Here is a 26532-nt window from a genome sequence, read left to right as displayed (position 1 = left end):
CCGAATTTCTCCTCCAGCCAGCCACAGAACAAGGCGAACCCACCTTTTCCTCGGTCGGCTATCTTCGGCATTTTCCGTCCTTGGGCGTGAATTTCCAGCGACACTTTCTGATTGGCTCTTCAGGTCGATCGGCTTTTTCCGGGAGGATCCGCAAACAAACGACATCCGTGATTGGGTCCGCTCGGGTTTCGGCTCCCCTGTCGAAGGGGGCGGACGCCCCGCTCGGCCGGCGATTCCCAGACGCCTCTTACGCGGGCGGCGGGGCGCTGGGCGGTGTAAGGCTGGGTGGGGGAGGAAGGAGGCGGAGGACGAGTAGGAGGGGGGAGGGGGAGTGGGGAAGAGCTAGGCGGCTGCGCAGACGGCACTCCTCACAGAGAGCAGCCCCCGACCCGGGCGAATGCGGGCTCGTGCTGCTGCTGCTGCTGCCGCCGCCGCCGCCGCCGCCCGGGCCGAGTGACAAAGGAAGGAAGGAAGGAAGCGAGGAGGAGCCGACCCCGCAGCCGCTGACAGGGCTCCGGACTGGGGGCAAAGCGCGGACACTTCCTGAGCGGGACTGTGCAGAAGCGAGGGGCGGGAGGGCGGCCGCGCTGGTGCCTTGGACGGGGGAGGGGGCCCCCGAGGGACGGAAGCGGTTGCCGGGTTCCCATGTCCCCGGCGTATGGGGAGCAGTCGAGGAGCCGCTGCCTGGGGTCTGAAGGGAGCTGCCTCCGCCGCCGCCGCCGCCATGGCCGCTGGATCCAGCCGCCGCCTGCAGCTGCTCCTGGCGCAATGAGGGGAAGAGCCGCCGCCACCGCCCGACTCTGACTGACTCGCGACTCCGCCGCCTTCCAGTTCGCCGGGCCCCCACCGTCAGCCCGCCGGATCCTTGCCGCTGCCGGAGCCGCAGCGTTTCCCGACGCATCTCCGAGCCACCCCTCCCTCTCCCTCCCTCCTTCCCATCCCCCCTTCTTTTCAAGCGTGAGACTCGTGATCCTTCCGCCGCTTCCCTTCTTCATTGACTCGGAAAAAAAATCCCCGAGGAAAATATAATATTCAGAGTACTTATTTTCAATCCAGTATTTGTCCCCGTTTCACGTGATATATATTTTTTAGGACCTCCCACCCATTTCTGCCCTCCAAGGAAAAGGAGGGGAAAGAATTGTATTTTTTTCCCAGCCCCGGATCGTCTATATGTTAAATATCCGTACTGATCTGTCTTCAAGGAGAAATACATCGCTCGGTTTTTTAAATAGCTGTACAAAAGGAGTGAAAAGGCAAGAGGACGAAGTCTTTTTCCTGTGGGAAAACTTAATGCTGCATTTATCATTAACCTAACACCCCAACATAAAACAAAAGGAAGAAAAGGAGGAAGGAAGGAAAAAAGGTGATTCGGAAAAAGAGTGATCATGTCAGGGCGGCCCAGAACCACCTCCTTTGCGGAGAGCTGCAAGCCAGTGCAGCAGCCTTCAGCTTTTGGCAGCATGAAAGTTAGCAGTGAGTATTGATTTTATTTTACACCCCTTCTCCACCTCCCCTTTGAATAAGAGACTTTGAAATACCAGGATCTTAAAATACGAGACCTGCTGATAAAACAGAGGTAATGGGAAAGGGCAAAAACCTGTCTTCAGTCAAGGATGAGGCAGCTTCCTTTTTTCCTCCTCCCATATCCCTTCTCCGGTCTCATTAACCTTGAATCGGGGGAATGTGATTTTTATTTAGATGATTCTGTCTGAAACTTAGTTCTTTTCTTACAGTTTTCTAGCAATTGATAGTCAGCTTTATTAAGTGGTTGAGTGTTTCCACCTTAAAATAGTGATGGAAGTGTTTACTTGCTCATCCTTTTGATTAAAGCGAAGGACAAGACTCATAAACCATTATGTGCTTTTCCAGAGTGTGTCTTTTGGAATGAGGGATAGTTTAGTTCGCTCAGGTCTCGAGGGTTACCATAGTTTTGTATACTTAATGGAAGAGGTGAATGTCACCGTCTCCTAACATTTCTTTCTTGCTTGTGTGACTATACAAAGTGTTTGTTCTTAATCCAGAGATGAACTTGCTAAGTAACCACATTTCGGTTGGAAGGCGAGCTTTGATTTGTCTCTTTAGAAGGGACGGGTGCCGCTGATAGATACTCAGTAGCAGTAGTATCTCAACATGTATTGTTCTAAATTGGATACGCGGTTTAATATGTTATCTCTTAACCTTACCGTTTTGACATTGCCAATCTACCACTATAGAGTTAATGTTTAATCAAAAGGTAACTTGAAAGTAGGTCCGAGTTTTGAATGGGGCTTATATTGTCATGTTGCCAAATAGTAAGTTGAATGTTAATTGTCACTGACTCATCATTAAAGTTCAGCTTTGGGGTGCCATTGCTTTCAGTACTTGCTAAACGATCTAGAGTTCAGATGTTCCTTCTTAAGACTACTTACAATACTCTTGCATTGTTTTCCTTTCGAATTCAGATAAGACTATGAAGTTAGAAGAATATGGATTTAGACTTTATCATCATAGGTTTTGCAGAAGGTTGTGGTCCCAGATTTAATAGAGGTATTTGGGCTTTGTTCAAGGCTGTTGCTAGACGTCTATACTCTCTTCCCAGATTTGTGCTCAAAAAGTCTATTTTGAGTGTTTGGTATACTCAGTATCCAGTGTTTTAATGTATCTCTAGTTATGGATATGTTTATGTGATATTTAATGTCAGCTTATTTAAATATACTTAAAGAATTCGACAAAAATATCTATTATAGTTTCCTTATTCCTTCAGAAAGGGGCATGAATGAGGGCAAAGAAAAACTGTTTTACTGCTTAGAAGAAGGAGAGAATTGAATTGAGATTTTTTTAAAAAAGGTATATGCTGTTATGTGAAATTGATTATAAAATGAACACTCTTACTTGAACTCAGGATTTCAGTTCATGGTGGCTTTTGGAACTTGTCTGAAACAGGGTAGTCTAAGGTAATAGCTGAATGGGAGATTATTTTTGAGAGTTAAATTTTTTTTTGGTGACTAGCTAGTTCAGAATGCAGAGTATGTGAAGAGGGAAGCTGATGATGCATCTTTCAGGGAATGGTCAAGCTTTCTAAGCACTTCATGGGGTCATTTGAGAGGAATATTTTAAAATTCTGGGGTAATTTTCAGCTATGATGAAGCAAATCTTATAATAGCTCCTTAAGAGCCTCTTGTGGTACTGGAGTGTTAGGATGTTTTTCATCTTGGGTTAAAGACCACTCGAAATCAATTTTAGGTAATTAGTTTATTCAGAGAGCAGAATGGGATACCTAATAATATTAAATTTGGGGACTTTTCATTTAGTTCACAGGATTTTCTATGAATCCTTTGTGGATATTGACTGAAGATGGAGTAACTCTTGCAAAGTGCAGGTGAAAATGTTGACTTTTCTGTTACCATATAGGTCAGCTTAACATTTAAAAGGTTGGAGTTCAGTGTTGACTATGTGTCTTTGACAACCGTAACTTAAATACATTTTGGAAGAAAGCCTTTGTTGGAATGCTGGTGTTCTAAGGGACCCCTGTTTAAGCGATAAGAAATTATAGTCCTTGCCTTGAAAAGCTTATCAGTTTTTGAGGCAGATTATGGGACAAAACGTGAAAACAGTAATATGATGACTGCAAGATTATAAATGCAAATAGAATACTTTGTTCAGAGGAACAAAAATAAAGGCATGAGGTAGATGGCTTGGAGAGAAGACTTCTTGCAGAGGTATGTTTTAAGGCAGGTGTTAAAGGAGGCAGTAACTTACATTGAGAAGCATAAAGGATTCTAGGTGGACAGAATGGACAGAGGCACAGAGATGGTGACTTTTGTATTTTTGTATTTATAAAGCAGGTTAGTAAATCTGAATAAAAGGGGCCTAAATACGAAAATAAGAAGAGATGGAATTTGAGAAATATGTTAACTGATGGAAAGCAGAGGGGGCTTATGATTATGGTTGAGATTCAAGAGAGTTTGGAATTTACTATAGGTTGCTGAACAAAATATTTGAAGATGGTTTGGGCAGCAAAGTTGATGAATTAGAAACCAGACGTCAGAGCCCTTTTAGGGAGTAGTAGAGTATGTTGTGAATAGTGAGGGAATATAAAGCAAAATTGAAAATCGGATGAAAAGAACACATTTGAGAGACAGCGTGAATGAACTGGTAGGACTTTGGATTGGATTGAAGGGGGGAGTATTTGGGAAGGAGTCAGGAGTTAAAAATAAATTCTGATGTTACTGGTCTGGAAGATTTGACCGCCAAGTTATATTGTTGATTGTAATGGGAAAGTTGAGAAAGTGCTGAGATGGGAGGATAGATGAGTTCACTTTTTAAAAATTTAATATTTAGATTTTCTTGAAATTCAGCAGACAGCAGTTGGTTACTGGCAATCGTATTTAACTTAACAGTCCGTTTATTGCACTGTCTCTAATTTTTCTATGTCTAAAAATGCTGGATTTATTTTCAGGAGTAGTAAACTGAAAGTTTTTATTTATATTCTTTCCATTTCTCAAAAAGAAAATAATTTTTAATGTAAATTCAAAAGATCTCATACTTGAAACCTAGTTATAATAACCCGATGGTAATTTATTTGAAAACAATGAAAATATTTTTTGGACTAAGCTGTAACATAAGCATTTTAGGTATTTTATACAGCCTTCAATCTTTGGTACATTCTTAAAACTAGTTTCATAAATAATGGTTATTTTAGGTAAACCTTGCTGTTTAAAATAATGTTAATATGCAGACTTCAGCAGAAATTAAAAGTTGATTTATTCATTTATTTACTTTTTGCGTTTTGTTTTGGTTGCACTAAGTGTTCATCCGGTTTAGAAGAGTATATTTGATTTTTTTTTTTTTTAAACCTCAATGTTGTGTAACTATTTTTTCTTTTTGGTCTGCATTCATATTCAAGTGTTATTAGATAAATGTTAATAGCTAGACAGTTCTTCTGTAGAGTCACATGATATTTTACTCAAAATGGAGGCAGTAAGGTGCTATGGTGATTTTTTTCTTAAAATATTAGTAATAAGTCTTTTGATAAACTGTTAGTGAAAATTTAGCTAGTTGCCTAGCTAAGTCATGAGAAGTTATTTCCTCATACAGGATTTTTTATATCAAATTTCTTTAGTGAAGAGAATAATAGTAGTTGCATATTGCTGTGCAGTATTTAGTTGCATGGTGGCTAAAGCCAAAGAGTAGGTGGCAACTTAGAGTTACTCTATTCCTGAGGGAGGTTAATCTCTTTGTGTCATATAAAAATCAGGTTATTTGAATTTCACCAGTTTCTAGATTTTCTAATGTGAAAGAGAGCTCATGTGTGAAACTGAAAACCAGAATTTTATCTTCATTAAAATTTCATTCCCTTCCCAACCAGACCTTTCCAGAGTTGTTAAAAAACTAGACCCTCATATAAGAATTGCATGCTGTCTTGTTAAATGTATCCCTAGAGTGCTAATTGTGAAATGACTTAAAGGCAGAAGGGAACCCAGAGATTCATAAATCAATTCACGACTGATTGGGAATTGCATTTAGAAAACGAGGTGACATCTTCTCATTTCATTTGCGTGCTTCAGCTGCAAATCATCACATACTTGTACCCTGTGCTGTCTGCCCCGTGTTGTGGACTTGGGTTGCCAGTGTGAGACACTGTTTTGGAGAGACAGGCAGGCTGGGGAAGCCAGTTTAAGTGTCAGCAGCAGATTCTGAGATCAGGGGAGGTCTGCTTTTGTGTGTGTTTTTTCTTTATGTATAGAGAAGGCTGTGCCACAGTTCCATGCTTAACACTCATGGGATAGTGGGCAGGCTGTGGGACTGTGGAGTCTCTTGTGATGCTCCACCCTGCAACAGGAGAATGGAGGGGCAGAGCATGTGGGTGTGATGGGATTATATCTGGTACTAACAGGACCAACCTGATTTCCCAGATATTGTTCTACTAAGAACATAATCACCATGAGTAAATAAATTTATTGGTATGTTTAGCATCATTTTTCTAGCCTATTTTGAGGGGGGGACAGTTGAAGGGAGAGGTGTGGAGAGGAGGGAAATCTTGCATGATTGCGAGGATAGAAATGTTTTCATGGTTCATTGATTTTAAAGTAGAGGTTGCAATCTTTGCTTCTATCTTGGGTTGTACAAATCATCCTTAGTTATATAATTGTCTTTGACTTCGGTTGAGTGTGATATAGAAATGTTTATTTATGTGAAGACCTATGTGAATAGAGAGCTTCCCTGGTGACTCAGATGGTAAAGAATCTGCCTGCAGTGCAAGGGACACAGGTTCATCTCTTGAGTCTGCAGGATCCCCTGGAGGAGGGCACGACAGCCCACTCCAGCACTCTTGCCTGGAGAAGTCCATGGACGGAGGAGCCTGGTGGGCTGCAGTCCATGGGGTCCCAAAGAGTCAGACAGGACTGAGCACATACTCTCATGTGAATAGAAAAGCAAGGAAAACCTGACATAAAGGAGAACAATTTGTTTCCCCAGAGGTTTCTTATCATTAAATTGATAAAAATTGGTGTTTATTTCTATTTATTATTACAGTTTTTATTCTAGGTTGTTTTTTTTTTTAATGAGTTAATATTCAGCACACAATGGACATTGAGTAAATTATTTCAGTTTATATCTATGTCTGTAGTATACTTGGTCTGGCCTAAGATACAAGGACATAACTTTGTAGATTTGGATTCTTAATTTACAGTCGCTTTTCTCACTTGTGCTTATGTTTTGGGGAGAAAGGTCTAGTTTCAAAGTTGAAATGCAAGTTGAAATTCCATAAATGGTTGTATCTTATATTTTTGGATTAAATACTTTCCTTAGAAGCATTTTAATTTGGTTGTATTAAGGCAGTGATGTTTTGGTTATTTTGAAACTAATTTTGTCAAACCAACTTTTCCTTTTCCATGTCTTCAGGATACCATGACCAACAATGGCACAAATATGAACCTTTAACATTTCCCTTATTAACATAGTCTGGAGTTGTTAATTTCTTGATTGTACTTTCAGATCAGTTTAATAATGAAAAGTAAACATTCCTGACGAAGGACATATTATTTTCCTAGAAATTTGTATTTTATTTTTGAATTAAACCTTTTTTTTTTTTTTTGGCTGCTCTGTGTAGCTTGCCGGATCTCAGTTCCTGGACCAGGGATTGAACCTGGGCCACGACAGTAACAGCCCAGAATTCTTACTACTAGGGCCACCAGGGAGCTCCCACAGAAACTTACGTTTTAGATGGTGATATAATTTAAATGAATTTACAGGCCTAGTATTGAATAAGTATGCCCTAAAGCCAAAGAGATGGTAGGTAGGAAGGCAGGCAAAAATATTAGTAACATTGGTGCAAAGCATTAACAGTAGTACTTCATTTTTCATTACCATTAATTGTATCATGTTGAACTTGTCTCAGGAAGCCAAAAATAAGTAGGTTGCTTTAAAAAAGGGGCCATGAATAATACATGATTGACATGTGATATGCATATTGAATGTTTATTATGTGCTAATAAGCACTCTACCAAATGCAGCTGCTCACTTTAATCATTACAACTCAAAAAGTAGCTAGTACCTTTATTCTCACTGTATAGATAGGTAAATGAGATTTAGGGAGGGGAAGCAACTTGTCCAAGATTACCTGGCCGGAAAATCTTTCTGTTATAATAGAATTCAAATATAAGCATTCTGATTCTAGATTTTCCTTTATTGTATATTTTATAGAGAATGGATTGCTGTTACGTTAACACTTGGATTCCAGAGATAAGCTACCTTTTGCTTTTAGGATAGTCTTTCATTGATAATTTAGCAGTGATTGTGTAAGACTTACATGATTAGTAATGCTGTTGAAATTAGTTTCGGGCATGCCTGTTAGCAAATATAGTACTTCAATGTTTATATTGGGGGAAAAAACCTCTCAATTCTTTTAAGATTTCAGGGAAAACTTGTTAAGACAAAGGTTGAATTGAAAATGTTAAGGCTTATGGCAGCACAAAAAGAAAGTAGTGTATATGTATATTTTCTGTTTAATGTTCAGTTGGAGCACTAGTTTTTATTGAAAAGTACTGATTGTCCACAGTAAATTTGATGTTTCCAGGTAATATTAAAATGTGATTCTCCAAATTAGCCATTATTAAGGATTATTATTTCTCTCCATCTCTTCCTATAGATTGTGAAGTGTTCTACTCTTCCTTTTAATATTTGACAGCACACTTGAGGACATTTTTTTATTATTGTATGTACACAACCAATTATTCAAGTATCAATTGGACACTTGTTTTGTCTGGAACTGTGAACCTTCACAGTTTGTTATTGTTATTAAAGAATAACAGCTATTCATCAGTGTACAGTTGGGTTATTTGGAGTATCACCTTGTTGGAATTGTTTGGTATTTTACAGTCAGGAAGTGAACCAAAAAGGTTCCTGAGCAGTGAAAAGCCTCCCACAAATGGTGCATGCACTTTTCCTTATAAGTTGTTTTTCGGCTTTTATTTAGACTTCATTTTTCATTTAACACATAGTTCTGAATCATTCAGTTGTCTTTTTTTTTTTTAACTGCAAATTAGAAGGGAATCAATTACACTGGTATTAAGCATTACACCTAAAAAGTTTAGACAGACAATGCAGGAAAACAGGCATATTGGGATTACTTAGTGTAGCCTTATAAAACTTTGGGGAGATCACTCTGATAATTGTTCAAAATTTTGATTTCAAGAAGGTTACATTATAGCAACTTCACTCTTTTAAAAGGACGAAAGGCAGAAAAGTCTCTTCTAGTTAGCTGGGGTTCTCTAATAACTTCTCACTGCATTAAACAGCCTCTACTGACGTGATGAGGAAGAGAACTCGGTCATCTCTGTCTGATTGACCAACTCTGGTTGATTTTCAGTGATACGGCTAAAGATACTGAAGTTTTCAGTATGCTACCCCAGAGTATCATTTCCTGCTCTTTCTTCCATTGCCCATCTATATATTATTTCTCAGCAACAGCATTTTATGTGATTTAAGATTTGTTGTCTTATTTTTTCTTTTGTATATATGGAGTTGCTGTTAGGATTTTGATATGCTCATACCTTCTGTTGATCCTTGTGGAATACTTAGAAGGCACTGCATAGAGTCATTTAATCTTTCTTATGATTGGCTGTTAGTAATTTTACCAAATACACTTTTGGAATTGAAAAGGTGGATATCTTAATTGTTAACTTGAAGAAAAAGAACAGTCATGATCAAGTACTTTTTTCTCTTTTGAAGGTCTAAGAAATTCTTTACCATCTGAGCTATAAGGGAAGAAATTCTTAAGGGCTTAATTGACTAATACAAATGGGAAGATGTTTCAGATTTATTTCCAAGGCAGGCTAACCTATGTTTTAAAAATGTAACTCCCTCTACTTCCCTTATTCCATAAAATCAGCTAATTCTTTTTAATTGATTAAGCACTGTCTTCATGATCTGTGTGGAAGTTATTGAGCTGAGTCAAATTGCTACTACTAGACTTTTGAGTCTGTAGAGGCAGCACCTAAAGAAGTGCTGGAGTTATTTATGCTTTTGGCACCAGACTGACAGTATTGTGGGTGCATTTGGTATCTCATTGGAATTTCAAAGCTTTCGCATTTTACACAGTATTTAAACTCTGAAGGAAAGAGGGAAACTTTGAGTTTGTAGGGTTTTAACAATAATATGTATATGTATATCATATTTACATAATGTATAGTAACAACCACAATAGTAGTATTAATTGGATGCTGTGTGATAGACAATTCCATGCTTGTCTTATTTACATATTTTGCATTTAAAAATGGGATTTACTCACATGATTCAAAATTTTAAAAGTATTTAGTGATGTCTTTCTCCTCCTGCTCTGTAAGGAACTATCAGTTCTCTTTCCTAGAGAGTCAGCCTTCCAATTTCTTAGGTATCCTTTCATGTGAAAGTGAAAGTCGCTCAGTCTGACTCTTTGTGACCCTACGAACTATATAGTCCATGGAATTCTCCAGGCCAGAATACTGGAATGGGTAGCCTTTCCCTTCTCCAGGGAGTCTTCCCAACCCAGGGATTGAATCCAGGTCTCCCGCATTGCTGGCAGATTCTTTACCAGCTGAGCCACTTTTACAGGTTAATTTCTGCTATGGAATTATATTTTGTGTATACAGACCTAAAGTAACATTTCCTCTAGCATAAGGTGTTAAACTTTAAATCAGTTATTCTAGAAAATTGGCATTGTTTTTCATTCTAGTAGATCACCAAACTGTAATTTTTCTGAGTATGAGTTAGATGGAGAGTAAATACAAAAACGAGAGAGTGCTTCTCTTCATGATAAGAGGTAAAATAATAGTCATGACCAGTGAATACTTAGTGGCACATTTAAATTATTTGCTACTCTGTGAAGTGATCTATAGTGTCATATAGATATTATGTTTTCTTGCTGGAAATAGTTGTTTCATGGTAAAGAAAAAGACAAAAGGTAATTGGTGCTCTTCCTTTAACTTGCCATTTTTTGAACATCTTAGATGAGAAAACCTGTTCTCTTGAGAGATCAGAGGCGCAGAGTGCGTCAATGTCAATGAAGCCTGTGCCTTTTACCTCTTTAAGAGCGCACGGTTTCATTCTGCTTCTAAACCAAGCATTCCTTAGTCTTAAAAAATTAAAATGTTTTTATTCAGTAATCCACTGTATCATATGATTTAAAAAATCAAATAGTGCAGAAAGTCTTATTATGGAATTTTAACTTCATTTCTTAGAGGCACTCTTAACTATGATAACTATTGCCTCTAGTAATTTTATCATAATTTTAGTAGTATGATATTTCTCTGCTTCTTAAAATTATTCTTGATATTATTCATTGTCATCCCTGCTGCTGCTGCTAAGTCGCTTCAGTAGTGTCCGACTCTGTGCGAACCCATAGACGGCAGCTCACCAGGCTCCCCTATCCCTGGGATTCTCCAGGCAAGAACACTGGAGTGGGTTGCCATTTCCTTCTCCAATGCATGAAAGTGAAAATTGAAAGTGAGGTCCCTCAGTCGTGTCTGACTCTTAGCCACCCCATGGACTGCAGCCTACCAGGCTCTTCCGTCCGTGGGATTTTCCAGGCAAGAGTACTGGAGTGGGGTGCCATTGCCTTTTCCATTGTTCCTCTTATTATCTTACTAACATAACTATACCACCATTTTTAGTTAATTATTTTATTTAAATCATTAAATGATTAATACTCTATCTAGACATTAAGCAGTATTCTTTACAAAAGTGAATAGTGTACAGTGATTACGTTTCCTTTTTAAAAATGCATTATTGAGATGTAATTCACATACCATAAAATTTATTAATTTAAGGTATACAGCTCAGTGGTTTCCAGTACTCACAGAGTGATGAAACTGTCACCACAATCTAATTTTAGAATATTTTTAATCAGCTCCAAAAGAAACCCTGTATCCAGTAGTAGTCATATTTCCCTTCCTCCCAGTTCTAGGCAACCATTAATCTACTCTCTGTGAATTTCCCTGTTCTTCATATTTCTTATAAATTGAATCATAAAATATGTGGCCTTTTGTGACTGGTTTCTTTTACTTTTCATAATGTCTGCTAGGTTGATCTGTGTTATAGCATTTATTGTTATTCCATTACTTTTTATTGCTGAATAATATGCATGTATTTGTTTATCCATTCATCAGTGAACATTTGGATAGTTTCTGCTTTTTCACTATTATGAATAATACTGAAATGAACATTTGTGAACAAGTTTTTGTGTGGACATGTTTTCAGATCTTTGGGGTATATACCTAGGAGTGGGATTGCTAAGGTATGGGAACTGTGTTTAACGTTTTAAAGAGTTATGTTGTTTTTGAATGACAATCACATTTCCTTTGTTTTCTTTCACTTTTTTAATATACTTTTTGGTTGACATTTTCTTTTTCTTGCACAGCTTGGCAGTGATCACAGACTTGGTTTTGTTTTTTTTTTCCCCCCCCTCAAATTTTTTAAGCATTGTCTAGACTGCCCTACCCTACTTTCTTTTCCTGGAGTGTCCCTTTTCCTAGAGTTCTCTCCTACTGGGATCTGGCCTGGTTCCTCTCCAGGCCCCTGCTGTACAGCTGTCATCCTCTAACTTCTTTCGTGGCTCTTTATTTCCTGGATCCCATGTCTTTGCATCCCTGAGCAATTCTTACCTAACATAGTTTCATGACATCAGCCAGCAGTGCCTGGAGTATTAACTGTTTGGTAAATGTATCTGGAAAAGTTTATAGTCAGTTGTTTTTTTCACATTTGCTCCAAAAGAGTAGTTAAGAAACTGACACACTTTTTTGGCAGGTGTCTCATCATTTTAGTGTCTAGACATTGAGGCATAGATGTTTGGAAGGTTATTTGTATCACGATCAAGTGATTACTATGCCAACATGAAGGAACAATATGAAGCAAGTACAGAACAATATAAATGTTAAGTAGTTGTTTAAACCAGACCTCTTCAACAGAAATATAATGCAAGACACAAATGTGAATCACATGTGTGATTTAAAGTTTTCTAGGAGCCACTTAAAAAAAAGAGTTAAACAGACAGGTGAACTTAATTTTAAGAATATATTTTATTTAAGAGTAGTGTATCCCCAAAGTATTATTTCAACATGTAATTTACTAATGATAAATTTTGCATTCTTTATTTGGTACTAAATCTTCACAACCTCAGTTCAGTTCAGTTGCTCAGTTGTGTCTGACTCTTTGTGACACCATGGACTGCAGCACGCCAGGCTTCCCTGTCCATCACCAACTTCTGGAGCTTGTTCAAACTCATGTCCATCGAGTCTTATCCTCTGTCATCTCCTTCTCCTCCTGCCTTCAGTCTTTCCCAGCATCAGGGTCTTTTATAAGGAAGTCAGTTCTTCACATCAAGTGGCCAAAGTATTGGAGCTTCAGCATCAGTCCTTCTAATGAATATTCAGGACTGATTTCCTTTAGGATGGACTGGTTGGATCTCCTTGCAGTCCAAGAGACTCTCAAGAGTCTTCTCTAACACCGCAGATCAAAAGCATCAATTCTTCAGCATCAATTCTCAGCTTTCCTTATAGTCCAACTCGCACATCCATACATGACCATTGGAAAAACCACAGCTTTCTAGACTGACCTTTGTTGGCAAGGTAATGTCTCTGCTTTTTAATATGTTGTCTAGGTTTTCATAACTTTTCTTCCAAGGAGCAAGCATCTTTTAATTTCATGACTGCAATCACCATCTGCAGTGATTTTGGAGCCTGAGAGAATAAAGTCTTGTTACTATTTCCATTGTTTCCCCATCTATTTGCCATGAAGTGATGGAACCGGATGCCATGATCTCAGTTTTTGAATGTTGAGCTTTAAGCCAACTTTTTCAGTCTCCTCTTTCACTTTCATCAAGAGGCTGTTCAGTTCTTCTGCCATAAGGGTGATGTTATCTGCATATCTGAAGTTTTTGATATTTCTCCTGCCAATCTTCAAGCTGGAATCTGATGCCAGGCTTCATCCAGCCTGGCATTTTGCATGATGTACTCTGCATGTAAGTTAAATAAGCAGGTTGACAGTATACAGCCTTGACGTACTCCTTTCCCCATTTGGAACCAGTCCATTGTTCCACATCCGGTTCTAACTGTTGCTTCTTGACCTTCATACAGATTTCTCAGGAGTCACGTCAGGTGGTCTGGTATTCTCATTTCTTTAAGAATTTTCCAGTTTGTTGTGATCCACACAGTCACAGAGGCTTTGGCATAGTCAATAACACAGAAGTAGATGTTTTTCTGCAACTCTCTTGCTTTTTCTATGATCCAATGGATGTTGGCAATTTGATCTCTGGTTCCTGTGCCTTTTCTAAAACCAGCTTGAACACCTGCAAGTTCTCAGTTTATGTACTGTTGAAGCCTGCTTTGGAGAATTTTGAGCATTACTTAGCTAGTGTGTGAGATGAGTGCAATTGTGTGATAGTTTGAACATTCTTTGGTATTGCTTTTCTTTGAGATTGGAATGAAAAGTGACCTTTTCCAGTCCTTTGGCCACTGCTGAGTTTTCCAAATTTGCTGGCATATTGAGTGCAGCACTTTCATAGCATCATCTTTTAGGATTTGAAATAGCTCAACTGGAATTCCATCACCTCCACTAGCTTTGTTCATAGTGATGCTTCCCTAAGGCCCACTTGACTTCACATTCTAGGAGAGTGATCACACAGTCATGGTTATCTGGGTCGTGAAGATCTTTTTTTTAATAGTTCTTCTGTGTATTCTTGCCACCTCTTCTTAATATCTTCTACTTCTGTTAGGTCCATACTATTTCTGTCCTTTATTGTGCCCATCTTTGCATGAAATGTTCCCTGGTATCGCTAATTTTCTTGAGATCTCTAGTCTTTCCCATTCTGTTGTTTTCCTTTATTTCTTTGCATTTTGTTTTAATTGAAGGCTAATTGCTTTACAGAATTTTGTTGTTTTCTGTCAAACCTCAACAGGAATCAGCCATAGGTATACGTATATCCCCTCCCTTTTGAACCTCCCTTCCATCTTCTCCCCATCCTACCCTTCCAGGCTGATACAGAGCCCCTGTTTGAGTTTCCTGAGCCATATAGCAAATTCCCATTGGCTATCGATTTTACGAATGGCAATGTAAGTTTCCATGGTACTCTTTCCACACATCTCACCGTCTCCTCACCTCTCCCCATGCCCATAAGTCTATTCTCTATGTCTGTTTCTCCATTTCTACCCTGTAAATAAATTTTCCAGTACCATTTTTCTAGATTCTGTATATATGCATTGCTGCTAAGTCACTTCAGTCGTGTCTGACCCCACAGATGGCCTCCTACCTGGTTCCTCAGTCCCTGGAATTCTCCAGGCAAGAACACTGGAGTGGGTTGCCATTTCCTTCTCCAGTGCATGAAAGTGAAAAGTAAAAGTGAAGTTGCTCAGTCGTGTCCGACTCTTAGCAACCTCATGGACTACAGCCTACCAGGCTCTTCCGTCCATGGGATTTTCCAGGCAAGAGTACTGGAGTGGGTTGCCATTGCCTTCTCCAATATATATGTTAGAATATGATATTTGTCTTTCTCTTTCTGACTTACTTCACTCTGTATGATAGGTTCTAGATTCATCCACCTCATTAGAACTGTCTCAAATGCATTCCTTTTTATCGCTGAATAATATTCCATTGTGTATATGTACCACAGCTTCTTTATCCATTGATCTGTCGATGGACATCTAGGTTGCTTCCATGTTCTAGCTATTGTAAATAGTGCTGCAGTGAATAATGGGATACATTCTTTTTCAGTTTGGTTTCCTCAGCGTATATACCTAGGAGTGGGATTGCTGGGTCATATGGTGGTTTTATTCCTAGTTTTTAAGGAATGTCCATACAGTCTCCCATAGTGGCTGTATCAGTTTACATTCCCATCAACAGTGCAAGAGTGTTCCCATTTCTCCACACCCTCTCCAGCATTTATTGTTTGTGAACTTTTTGATAATGGCCATTCTGACTTGTGTGAGGTGATATCTCATTGAAGTTTTAATTTGTATTTCTCGAATAATAAGTGATGTTGAGCATCTTTTCATGTGTTAGCCATCTATGTGTCTTCTCTGGAGAAATGTCTGTTTAGATCTTTTTCCCACTTTTTGATTGGGTTGTTTGTTTTTCTGGTATTGAGCTGTATGAGCTGCTTGTATATTTTGGAAATTAACCCTTTGTCAGTTGTTTCATTTGCTATTATTTTCTCCCATTCTGAGGGTTGCATTTTTACCTTGCTTATAGTTTCCTTGGCTGTGCCAAAGCTTTTTAGGTTTAATCAGGTCCCACTTTTTTACTTCCATTACTCTAGGAGTTGAGTCATAGAGGATCTTGCTTTGATTTATGTCGTCGAGTGTTCTGCCTGTGTTTTGCTCTAAGAGTTTTATAGTTCCTGGTCTTACATTTAGGTCTTTAATCCATTTTGAGTTCATCTTTGTGTATGGTGTTAGGAAGTGTTCTAATTTCATTCTGTTACATGTAGCTGTCCAGTTTTCCAAGCACCATTTATTGAAGAGACTGTCTTTGCCCCGTGGTATATTCTTGCCTCCTTTTTCAAAACTAAGGTTACCCGAAGGTGCATGGGTTTATTTATTGGCTTTCTAGCTTGTTCCATTGGTCTTTGCATTGATCATAGAGGAAGTCTTTCTTATCTCTCCTTGCTATTGTTTTGAACTCTGCATTCAGATGGGTATATCTTTCCTTTTCTTCTTTGCCTTTAGCTTCTCTTCTTTTCTCAGCTGTTTGTAAGGCCTCCTCAGACAACCATTTTGCCTTTTTGCATTTCTTTTTTTGGGGATGGTCTTGGTCACTGCCTCCTGTACAACGTCACGAACCTCTGTCCATAGTTCTTCAGGCACTCTATCAGGTCTAATCCCTTGAATCTATTTGTCACTTCCACTGTATATTCGTGAGGGATTTGATTTAGGTCATACCTGAATGGTCTAGTGGTTTTCCCTACTTTCTTCAATTTAAGTCTGAATTTTGCAATAAGGAGTTCATGGTGTGAGCCAAAGTCAGCTCCTGGTCTTGTTTTTACTGACTTCACAACCTAGTGGGTATTTTACTCTTACAGCACATCCTGATTTGGAGTAGTCACATTTTAAGTGCTTAGTAGCCACAGGTTGAGCAGTTTAGAATTTTTCAGGAATTATGTTATTGTATAATATTGTTGTCAATCTGTCTAATCATATATTCAAATACATATATATGTATATAGTCTACTTATTCTAAAGAAATAAATAAGGAATAGATAAGATACATATATGTAGTTTAAAAACACTTCATTGATTTGTCTAATTGCTTTGTTTTATTTTTAGTCATGTCTTCAGATTTTTGAAATTTTATGCCACATTAAAGAGGTTGAGAGATTTATGTTCTTCAGAAAGGTGCTTGGTGTAGGAGGTAATGATTTTTTCCCCTTATTTTGGCACACTTAAAATGTATGTTAAAACTGTTATTGATATACTTGCTAGATATACTGCCATGATTGACCTGGTCCCAGTGGGTTCTTATTTGTCTAAATATTCTTTGGCATACATTCTCTCCTCTTGCTGTTTTGGAGACTCACTCAGCGTTCAGAGTTCCATATGCCACCTCAGCTACTTAGTTTTCCACACATTTTACCCCAGAGCATGAAATGCAGCCAGTTGCCTGTACCTCCTATGGCACACTTTTCTTGTGTTCTGCTTTATCTGCTTTCCTTGTTTTGTCTTTCCCAGGTCAGTATAAATTTGAGTATGGCAGTAACAGTATTTTAGTCACCTTTGTATTTCCTCAGTGTGGAACACAGTGCTTTCTATAGTAGTTTAGTTAACACATATTTTGAGTTGAAGGCAATTTGTTGTGATAGTTACCTGAATACTATACATGCTAGTTACATGATGTTAGAGTTTCTAAATCATCAAACGATCACTGAGGTTTTTAGACACATTTTAAAGCTTTGATATAAGAAATTAGTTTATGAAGTTAAACCTAGGTTTTTGTTTAAGCACAAAGGAGCAATAATAAGGAAAGAAAAGAGAGAGATAGACACTGTTTTATACTATGTGCTTAGCACAAGAGGAGTGTGAACTGTGGATGGAGTGAATGAAAGAGCTCAGGTGCTCGGTTGCACTGGTTGATCACCATAATACCTTTGAAACATTGAGCTTGTCCAGCTAGTGCAGTACCCCCAAGCCTTCCAGAATTTTATTTGGAGTGGGTGAGGGTAGAAGAGAGATTTAGAGTGATGAAAAGTGATGTCAGTTTCCTTATTTTTACCAAATAGTTTATTCTGTGAGAGACAAAGTAAATAGACAAAGTAAGTAAATAGGCCTATTTATATATGAACCGGCCCTTTCACCGTGGGTATACTTGGACATGTAATTATCTTGTAGGGATTTATGAAAACTTTAATTTTTACAGGGCCTCTTTTTATGTCTCTCAGTAATTTTTTCGTCTGATATGCTAGTGTTTATTAGTGTATCAATTGAAGAGCTTTCCCAGAGAAAGTAAGAAATATTAGTAAACACCTTGGGCTTTCTTTACTAAATAATCCAATTCTTAAATAGCTGTAAATTTTAGCTGTCTATATTGAGTTTTGAGAAAGCATGTTGTCAGGGTAATAATTTGGTTTTTACTGATCAACATTCTATCTGCTTCTTTGACTGGTTGTATACATTGTGAGATATTTGGCTGACTAGGGCATGATTCTTGGAAGAGATTCTGTTTTCTCTGTAAGTACCAAATGCTTGCTGTGCCATTGAAATCTAAGAGTAGGAGTTACTAATGAAGAAAGGATAATTTAAATTCAGTTGAATATCAGGGATAACCTTTATTGGGAGGGTTTTGAGACTTTACAGTATATGTTTACCTCCTGTTAAGTTATAGAAAATTAAAGAATGGCTCTGCACTTTCAAAGGATAGAGGAAATGTTCTAGTATTATATTTCAGCCATAGTGGTGAATGAGTACTTAGTAAGAAACAAATGGTATGATTTCTAAAGTAGGAGCAGGTGGGCCAGTTCCTGGGGTCCTTAGAGAAGAAAGATCCCCAGAGGCAGAGGATCTCTGATCCCATTGTCTTTATATGACATCAGTGTAAAGTATACAGCTTTTCAACTATCATGTTAATTTGAGAGTAAGATATTGTTTAAAATTGTATCTTTACTTTGTGGCCCAATTAACAACAACAACATATTTTTGTTTCTCACATACACCTGGGAAAGTCTGTGTACTTTAAATGCTGCGTTTGACCATAGGAGTGAGAGTTGGGGAAGAAGTTAATAGAAAAAAGTTTATGGTAATGACGAGTATTGAGTTAGCATTAGCTAACTCAGTAGCATCTAGCATCCCTAAATGCTAATGATGGTAGCTCAGATCTTAGAACTAGAATAATTCAGATTCAGCTACCCTTTGCGTGTTTATTGTATGCCAAGCACTATTACTTCATTTAACTTTCATATGCTTTGAGGTAATAGTCTCTTCATTTAATGGATAATGGAGTTAAAAACACTTTATTTGAGTTATTCCGAAACTCACAGCTAGTAGGCAATAGTTTCAGCATGTTGAACTCAGGCCACCAGACTTTTAAGTGAAAGACAAAAAGTTTTTCAGTACTTGGTAGGTCAGTACACTATACTAAACAATTCATTACTATCTTATTTCATCTTTACCACAATTTGGTAAGGCAAATATAATTTACAAATGAGGAAACTGAGGCTTAGAGGGCCTTACGCAGCCAGGAAATATTGTAGTCATACTTTGAATTTATACTTTTAACTGCTGCTCTGTATGCTGTTTATAATTTGGAAAGAGAATAGGAAAATTCTGGGGAATTGGTTGTACTAAGGTTTCCTAGGGTAAGCTGTTGACACTTTTACTTTTTGTTAATTTTGCTTACCAAGGAGAAAGTAAATTGTCAGTCATATATAAGTAAATTGTTGTATCCTTTTGAAGTAAAACTTTTAAGAGCAAATAGCTTGCTTTAAAATTAATACAAGCTGTCTATGAATTAGTGGCTATAAGAGATGGGTAACAAATTTGGTTGAAATCCATATTGCAAAGTCAGTTATAAGCCGGATCCCATTATCACTGAGGAAATTGAGGCTTAGACAGGGTAGGTCACTTTGCCAAGATTTCATAACCAGCAGATGGCAGAGCTTGGATTCCAACCAAGGTAATTTAATCTTGAGCTCTTATTAACTACTTTACTGTCCTAAGTGAATGTGAATGATGTGCAGAAATGGAGCCTTGCTACCTCTGGTAACTTGAAGACACCAATTTCTAGTTTAACACATTGTAGCTTGACTCAAGACAGGCATTAGAGTTCAGCCACCTGTTTCAGTCTTTATTGTTTCCTAAGATCACTTGTCTCAATAATTTTTGTTGTTTATTTTCATTATTCTTGCACATGAAGATCCTCTTCATCTAGTTGGTGCTTAAGTAAATGTTGAATGTTGAAAAATCAGAAATATAAAGTGTTGAATCTTGAACATAGAGACCAGATTTTATAACATCAGTTCATAATCATGTTTTACTAAGGAATATTTTTCTAGCTTTTGAGGGTAGTTAAATATTATTTTTACCCACTACAGTGTTCTTGCCTGGAGAATCCCAGAGACAGGAGACCCTGGTGGGCTACTGTCTATGGGGTCGCACACAGTTAGACATGAATGAAGCAACTTAGCAGCAGCAGCAAATATTATTTTTAAAGGTTGATTTACAGTTTTCATTACTTGGAGTAAATTTTCTGTGCTTCTGAGGAACTTCTCTTAGTTGTCTTTTAAGTGTCAGATTACAGTAAAATCCTTTGATGATACAAAACTCAGATACAGTATAATTGGCTCCCATTCTCTGTACTGCTTTTTTTCTCTACAGATGAGGTTAGGTATACATTATGTTTGTAATAATTTAGGTTTTTTTCCTGTAATTCTGGTAAATGAACTTTTTATTCCCTGTCCCCTCTACTCTATAACTGGAAGACGAGTGGAAAACTGTTTCATTTTTTTGTTAACATTGCAGGAACAGGCTCTGTTGTATTTTTCAGTCCACACTTATAAGAAGATGTCTGGGTTTTAATGTATAGTAGTTTATAAATTTTTGTTGTTCAATAAGTAAGTCATAGCTGACTCTCTGCGACCCATGGACTGCATCACTTCAAGTTGGAATATTCGTATATGCACAGGACACTTACCTGCCAGCTCAACTATCCAGAATGCAGGCAGGAACTAGATTGTGGATAAAAATAAACACTGAAGACCCAAAAGAGCTATCACAGAATCTGAAGCAAAGTGTCATTTTGTTTTTTAACCTACATAAAGGTCCTTTGGTCAGCATTTCCTACACTAGTCACTAATCAGTGTTACACTGTAATAACTGTTCTGTGACTATAGAATTTTAGGAAATGCTATTTACTGGATCCCTCTAAGGGTTTGTATTCCTTGAATCACGCTTTGGAGTCTTTGCCTAAGGTATCTGTACCTTGCTTTTATATTAGCAGAGAAGGGAGCGGAGCCAAGATTTAAAGAACATTACTTTGTAGAACCTAGGTGATATCTCCATTTAACAGACAAGGAACCTGAGGCCCTTCTGGAGGATTAAGAACACAAAACTGGTAGCAGGGCAAAACTAGGAATGGGTCCTTAATCTGATTCCTTTATCTTTCCTCTTTTGACTTTACTGTGCCACTGTATAATTGTAATGAACTACCTATTTGGGTTTTACACTTTAGAAGCAGTAGTTTAGCAGTAATACTAGGAAAGAGACTAAAGCTGTGCCCGACTTAGGGAAGAAGGAAAGGATAATAAATTTACTAGTTGACACATGACGTGTGTTCTTTGCTAACTTGATGCTCCAGAGGGGAAGGTTTCAGAGAATACTGGGTAGATTAAAGTGCTTTTGGAGTGAGATTTGATAATATCTTTAGCCACTCCAGTATTCTTGCCTGGAGAATCCCATGGACAGAAGAGCCTGGTAGGCTACAGTCCACGGGGTCACAAAGAGTCGGACACAACTAAGCGACTTCATTTTCTTTCACTTTAGTTACCTGTAGTCTTTATGTCTATTTTTGGGATTATAAGACCAGGACCCCCTCTTTGATCAGCTATAGTGGGCTTAATTACTAATTTTTTATAGCTTCGTTTTCATAATCTGGACATGGTGATATTAATACCAACCTTTGTGTAATTGTGATACTTAAAGGAGGTGATTATGCATGTAGGGTGCTTGACAGTGTCTGGCACAGAGTAACCTTAGCTGCTATTAGTATTAATAAAAATAAGTAATGCTTGGGTGTAGGTTACCTCTCTGTTCCTGTTTTTTTGTTTTGGTTTTTAATGAGTATGTGTAAGGTGGTCATAGGAAAGCCTCCAGTCTTTCTTTAAACTTATTTGAGGAAAAATCATCAGATGCCTTTATAAAGTACGGTCGTACCTTACTGCACTTTGCTTTATTGCATTTTGCAGATACCTTTTTTTTTTTTTACAGCCTGGTGATTTGTGGCAACCTTGTGTTGTCAGATGATGGTTAGCATTTTTAACAATAAAGTATTTTTAATTAAGGTATATACAATTTTTAAAGACAGAAGGGTATTACATACTTCATAGACTGCAGTGTAGTGTAAGCATAACTTCTGTGTGTGCGGAGAAACCAGAATTTCATCTGACTCACTGTTTTGCAGTATTCACTTTATTGTGATGATCTGGAACTGAGCCTGCAGTAGCCTCCGAGGTATGTCTGTAATGGAAGTCCTGTCTTGAATATATAGGGCATTAAGACAGCTACAGTTCCTGTTAGGGATCTGCGGCACTTTTTTTAGTGAGTACTGTCTAATTAGCAGGTGTTGACTTAATGTCCATAAAGTTTTCGTTTGTTTTTAATACGAGATATGTATTTTGAGTAGATCTGATGTCTGTGACTCAGTCTTTTATACTGCTTATTTTCTCCTGAAAACTGTTTTCAGGCTAGTTTGTATTTGGTGACACTTTGGTTTGTATTTGATCATCAGTTGCTAAATGTTTAACTCTGGTGGAAAGACCAGATTACTATGGAACGTGAAGATGTTTTTCTTCCAACTTGAATGTCTAATGGTCTTGTTCAGTAGAGTTAAATAGTGTGAAGTATCCTCTGAAAATCTGGAGAACTGTTTAGAACCATTGAAAACCACCAAGACTATTAACAGTGGATTATGTTAAGGAGAGATTTTTTTTTTTCCTCCTTCAATTTTTATTCCTCCTCCAGTTCTGAGGAAGTGAGGGAGAGAACCTCCCCATCCCCACCCCACTCTGAAAATTTTTTCGTTTTCCTAGCTTTTTATTTCCTGCTTTGAAATAGCCAAGATCCTTGAGGGCTCTAAGAACACCAAATAGTTTTCACAGCTTGAGGCAGAGTAATTTTCTTGGGAAACATTTTTTTATAAAATAAAATGCTCTTTGTCCTTGCCAGGACATTTTTAAAGAAACAGCTAGCTGGTAGCAGCACCTCACTGCCTTGTCACTAACTAGGCTGAAGGAAGGGAAGAATGAGTCATAGGTTCCTTTCTCGTATTCTCCTCTTCTCCCTTTCCCTTCCACTTAGTTCTTTATTGGCACTGAAAAAGTTTGCTGACCCTGATCTATTAATAGATCGCAGTATCTGATAGTGGTGATATTTTATTATTCCTTCTGTTTTATTTGCTGGAGTTCTTCTGTAGAAAAGAACTTCTTTACCTCAGTCAATTGTATGATTATTCTGAGGTACAGCAGAATAAATGCCCTTTCTTTTCCCAGTATCTGACGCAGGCAGGCAGTGGCCAGTGAGGTGGGTTTTTGTTTTTTAGTATCAATATGAGCACCTGATTTTGAATGTGTTTGTTTTAATCCATTGTGATTACTCTTTTAAATTCTCAAATTGTCCCATCTAGTGGGAGCCCCTTCCTTTTGGCTCCTGTATTCCTCCATAAAACCACAGTTGATAACCTTGTTTTCTAGTATAGAAAGGTATTCCAGGCTTATCTTGTACATCACCTGCCTCAGATCTAGAGCCAGTTATTTCTCTAAGGGGTTTCTGATTCTTTATAGTATAAAATAATATTTAAAGACCATTATCTTTGTTGCTACTGTTGAGTTTTTTGTGGGCCCTTTTATTGGACAGAGCCAGGATATGTATGTGTGAGTGATTTTTCTTTTTGTGGTAAAATAAACAATGTAAATTGAACATTTGTATTTTAAAGTATACAATTCCTTGACATTAAGGACGTTTACAGTGTTGTGTGTCCATCACCACTATCTAGTTCCAGAACTTTTTCACATCCCGAAAGAAACTCTGCAAAGTAGTCACTCTACATTCCTTCCCTGCCACCCTGCAAGACACTGGCGCTAATCTGCTTTCTGATTGTGGACTTGCTTGTTCTGGACCATTCATAAGTGTGTTCATGTAACATGTGGTCTTTGTGTCTGGCCTCTTTCACTTAGCATAATGTTTTCAAGGTTCATACATGTAGCGAGTATCCATACTTCATTCCTTCTTAGGGTTGAATTACATTCCATTGTATGGATGTACCATATTTTGTTTATTTAGCTGATGGAGGTTTGGGTTGTTTCCAGATTTTGGCTATTGTGAATACTGCTGCTATGAACATTTGTGTACAGATCATTTCTGAACACTTGTCAGTTTTCTTGGGTATTTAACTGAGGAACTGCCAGTTTTCCGTAGTGGGTGCATCATTTTACATTTCCACCAGCAGTGTATAAGGGTGCTAATTTTCCCACATCTTGTGCAGCATTTGTTATTCTCCATGTTTTGATAATGGCCGTCTTAGTTAGTGTGAAGTGATATCTCATTGTGATTTTGATTTGCATTTCCCTAACGATTAATGATGTTCACCATCTTTTAGTAGGCTTGCTATCGTTGGTATATCTTCTTTGGAGGAATGTCTATTTAACTTCTTTTCCCATTTTTAAATTGGATTTGTCTTTTTGTTGTTGAGTTGTAAAGCTTCTTTAATATTCTGGATACTAGACTTTTATCATATACATGATTTGAAAATAAATTCTGTCATCTGTGAATAATCTTTTCACACTCTTGACAATGTATTTAGATGCACAAAAGTTTTACATTTTGATCAAGTTGAATATACCACTTCTTTCTTCCTTATGCTTCAGGTGTCATACCTGAAAAAGTATTCCCAAATCCCAAATCATGAAGATCTAGATTTACCCATGTTTTTTTCTAAGGATTTAATAATCTTTTTTCTTATTTTTGGCCCCTGAACCATTTTTGAGTATATTTTTGTATATGGTACGAGGTGTAAGGGTCTAGTTGTCCAAAATTTCATTTGTTGAAGAGCCTGTTCTTTTCCTATTAAAGTCTTGGCACCCTTGTTGATGATCAGTTGGCTATAGATTCATGGGTTTATTTGTGGACTCTCAGTTCTGTTCCACTGCTCTATATTTCTGTCTTTAGGTACTATACTGTCTTGGGGGCTTCCCAGGTGGTGGTAGTGGTAAAGAACCCACCTGCCATTGCAGGAGACATAAGAGATATGGGTTCAGTCCTTGGGACTGAATATTTCCTTGGAGGAGAGCATGGCAACCCACTTCAGTATTCTTGCGTGGAGAATCCCATGGACAGAGGAGCCTGGCGGGCTACATTCCATAGGGTCGCAGAGAGTCACAACTGAAGTGACTTAGCATGTATGCACACTCTTGATTACTATAGCTTTGTAATAAGTTTTGATATTGGAAAGTTTAGGTAGTCTTATGTTTTTAGAAAGGTTGTTTGGGCTATTCAGAGTCCTTTGCCATTTCATTTGAATTTTGCAATCTTCTGTAGATTGCTTTGGGTAGTATTGACATTTTAATAAGTCTTTTGATCTATGAACATGGCATTTCTTTCTATTTATTTAAGTGTTATCTAGTTTCTTTCAGTAACGTTTTATAGTTTTCAAGTCTTGTACCTCTTTGGTTAAATTTATTCATAAATGGTATTTCATACTATTAAATTAAATTTTTTCATGCTATTGTGGACTGAGCTGTTTCCTGATACTCTTTTTTGAGTGTTCATTGCTTAGTGTGTAAAAATGCAAATGAATTTTGTGTTGATCTCATATTCTACAACTTGACTATATTTGTCCTGTTATTTCTCATTTAAATATGAGAAAATACACTATGAGTTCATACCAATATTTTCAGATAAGATTTTGTTGCAAATTTAAGCATTTAGGATTATAATATTTTCCCTTTAATTTTATTTAAATTTATAGCTCTTTTAAGCTGCCAGTATTGGAGAATAGCGAATTACTTGCTATGTTATGTATACATATGCTTCTTAATATTATTATTTTGAGCCTATTTTAGAAAATGGCAAAAACAGTCTAAGAATTCTTATAATTAATACAAATTCTACTAGGCATTTACAGTCATTTTTTTTATAGTCATGTTTTAAAAGTAATTTGAAATGATTTTTCTTCAGGTTTAAGCTGCCCTTTGATACCTAGTTTGGTTTATTCATTTTACTGTCAGTTATTGGGAATAATATTTTCATTTTGATTTACTTTTGATTACTTTTGTTATATAAAACATTTTCATGGCTCCAAAGCTACAGTATGAAGTATAGTCAGAAAAATCAAGTTCTATCTTCTCCTTCCCTGTAGTTGATCTTTTTTTTTAACCAAAAAAATGTATAATACTTAGTCATATTTCTCTTTCCTTCTTAGATAAAGTTTTGCACCTTGTGTTTTTTTTTTTTTTTTTTTGCTTAATGAAAATCCCAGAAATCACTCATAGTATAGAGTGCTCTCCCTTACTGCTTTCTATACCTGTCTAACACTCTGATATTTTAATTTAAGCAGTTCCATATTGATGACATTAATATATTACATAGAGAAATTTGATGGGACCCTGGTTCCTGGTTCTTCATATGGCAGTGAAACTTTAAAAAGTATTTTACTTATGAAATAAAGATACTATTTTACCACAGATAACTCAAAACTGTATAGAAGTGTACACAATAAAAATATGTACAATTTGTTTCCCATCTGCTCACTTTCCCTTTATTCCTGTCTCCAGAAATTACTACTAGTGAGTGAGTTCAAGATATTTTTATAGAAGTGTATAGGATT

General features: G+C 37.4%; 1 protein-coding gene across 5 annotated transcripts in view; it reads left to right on the top strand.

Annotated features, from left to right (window-relative positions):
* GSK3B (glycogen synthase kinase 3 beta) overlaps positions 380-26532 on the top strand; it is a 217461-nt gene continuing 191308 nt past the window's right edge. For 3 of the 5 annotated variants that reach the window (XM_018043204.1, XM_018043122.1, XM_018043043.1), the window contains exon 1: positions 923-1473. In XM_018043204.1, the coding sequence (XP_017898693.1) occupies positions 1386-1473 (88 nt within the window). In that variant the 5' untranslated portion in view covers positions 923-1385. Of the gene's footprint in view, positions 1474-26532 lie in introns of all 5 variants that reach the window. The other 2 variants (XM_018042977.1, XM_005674982.3) reach the window with 2 other exon arrangements.

The sequence above is a fragment of the Capra hircus genome, chromosome 1 (assembly GCF_001704415.2).
Source record: "Capra hircus breed San Clemente chromosome 1, ASM170441v1, whole genome shotgun sequence".
Lineage (NCBI taxonomy): Eukaryota > Metazoa > Chordata > Mammalia > Artiodactyla > Bovidae > Capra > Capra hircus.
Note: the sequence above shows the minus strand (reverse complement) of the source record. Positions and strands in the feature narration are given on the sequence as shown.